We start from the raw sequence: 330 nt of genomic DNA, 5'->3' as shown, positions 1-330 counted from the left end.
TCCAAAGATTCAAAATGCCAAAGATTTAATAACTAACAAAAGCTAACAAAAAGGAGAGACGAATATAGAACACTAAAAATAACGGTGCAAAACCTTCCTAAACACGAAAAGGTGTAACTTAGCAAGAAATCTTCTGCAAATTGCTTTGATCAGCGAGGGAAGGAGCAGCTTTAGAGCCAGCGGAAGCTAGACTAAGTGTGACCCGCTCTAACAAATCCAAAGGAACAGAGGCGCTAGAGCGGCGTGTGTAATACAGCGCCATCTCTGTGCTCCGCCAACCCACATACTGGGCGATTTGATCAGGGGTACAGCCCAAACCCTTAAGGGTAT

The 330-nt window shown here is 44.2% G+C and overlaps 1 protein-coding gene across 1 annotated transcript in view; it reads right to left on the bottom strand.

Annotated features, from left to right (window-relative positions):
* LOC146455477 (uncharacterized) overlaps positions 1–330 on the bottom strand; it is a 2234-nt gene continuing 1904 nt past the window's right edge. Inside the window, exon 2 of the mRNA XM_085094172.1 lies at positions 1–330. This exon is cut by the window's right edge and continues 421 nt beyond it. Within this exon, the coding sequence (XP_084950298.1) occupies positions 119–330 (212 nt within the window). The 3' untranslated portion in view covers positions 1–118.

The sequence above is a fragment of the Pavona decussata genome, unplaced genomic scaffold, assembly GCF_977016875.1.
Source record: "Pavona decussata unplaced genomic scaffold, jaPavDecu1.1 SCAFFOLD_273, whole genome shotgun sequence".
Lineage (NCBI taxonomy): Eukaryota > Metazoa > Cnidaria > Anthozoa > Scleractinia > Agariciidae > Pavona > Pavona decussata.
The sequence above is the reverse complement of the archived record's forward strand: the minus strand, read 5'-3'. Positions and strand labels throughout refer to the sequence as shown.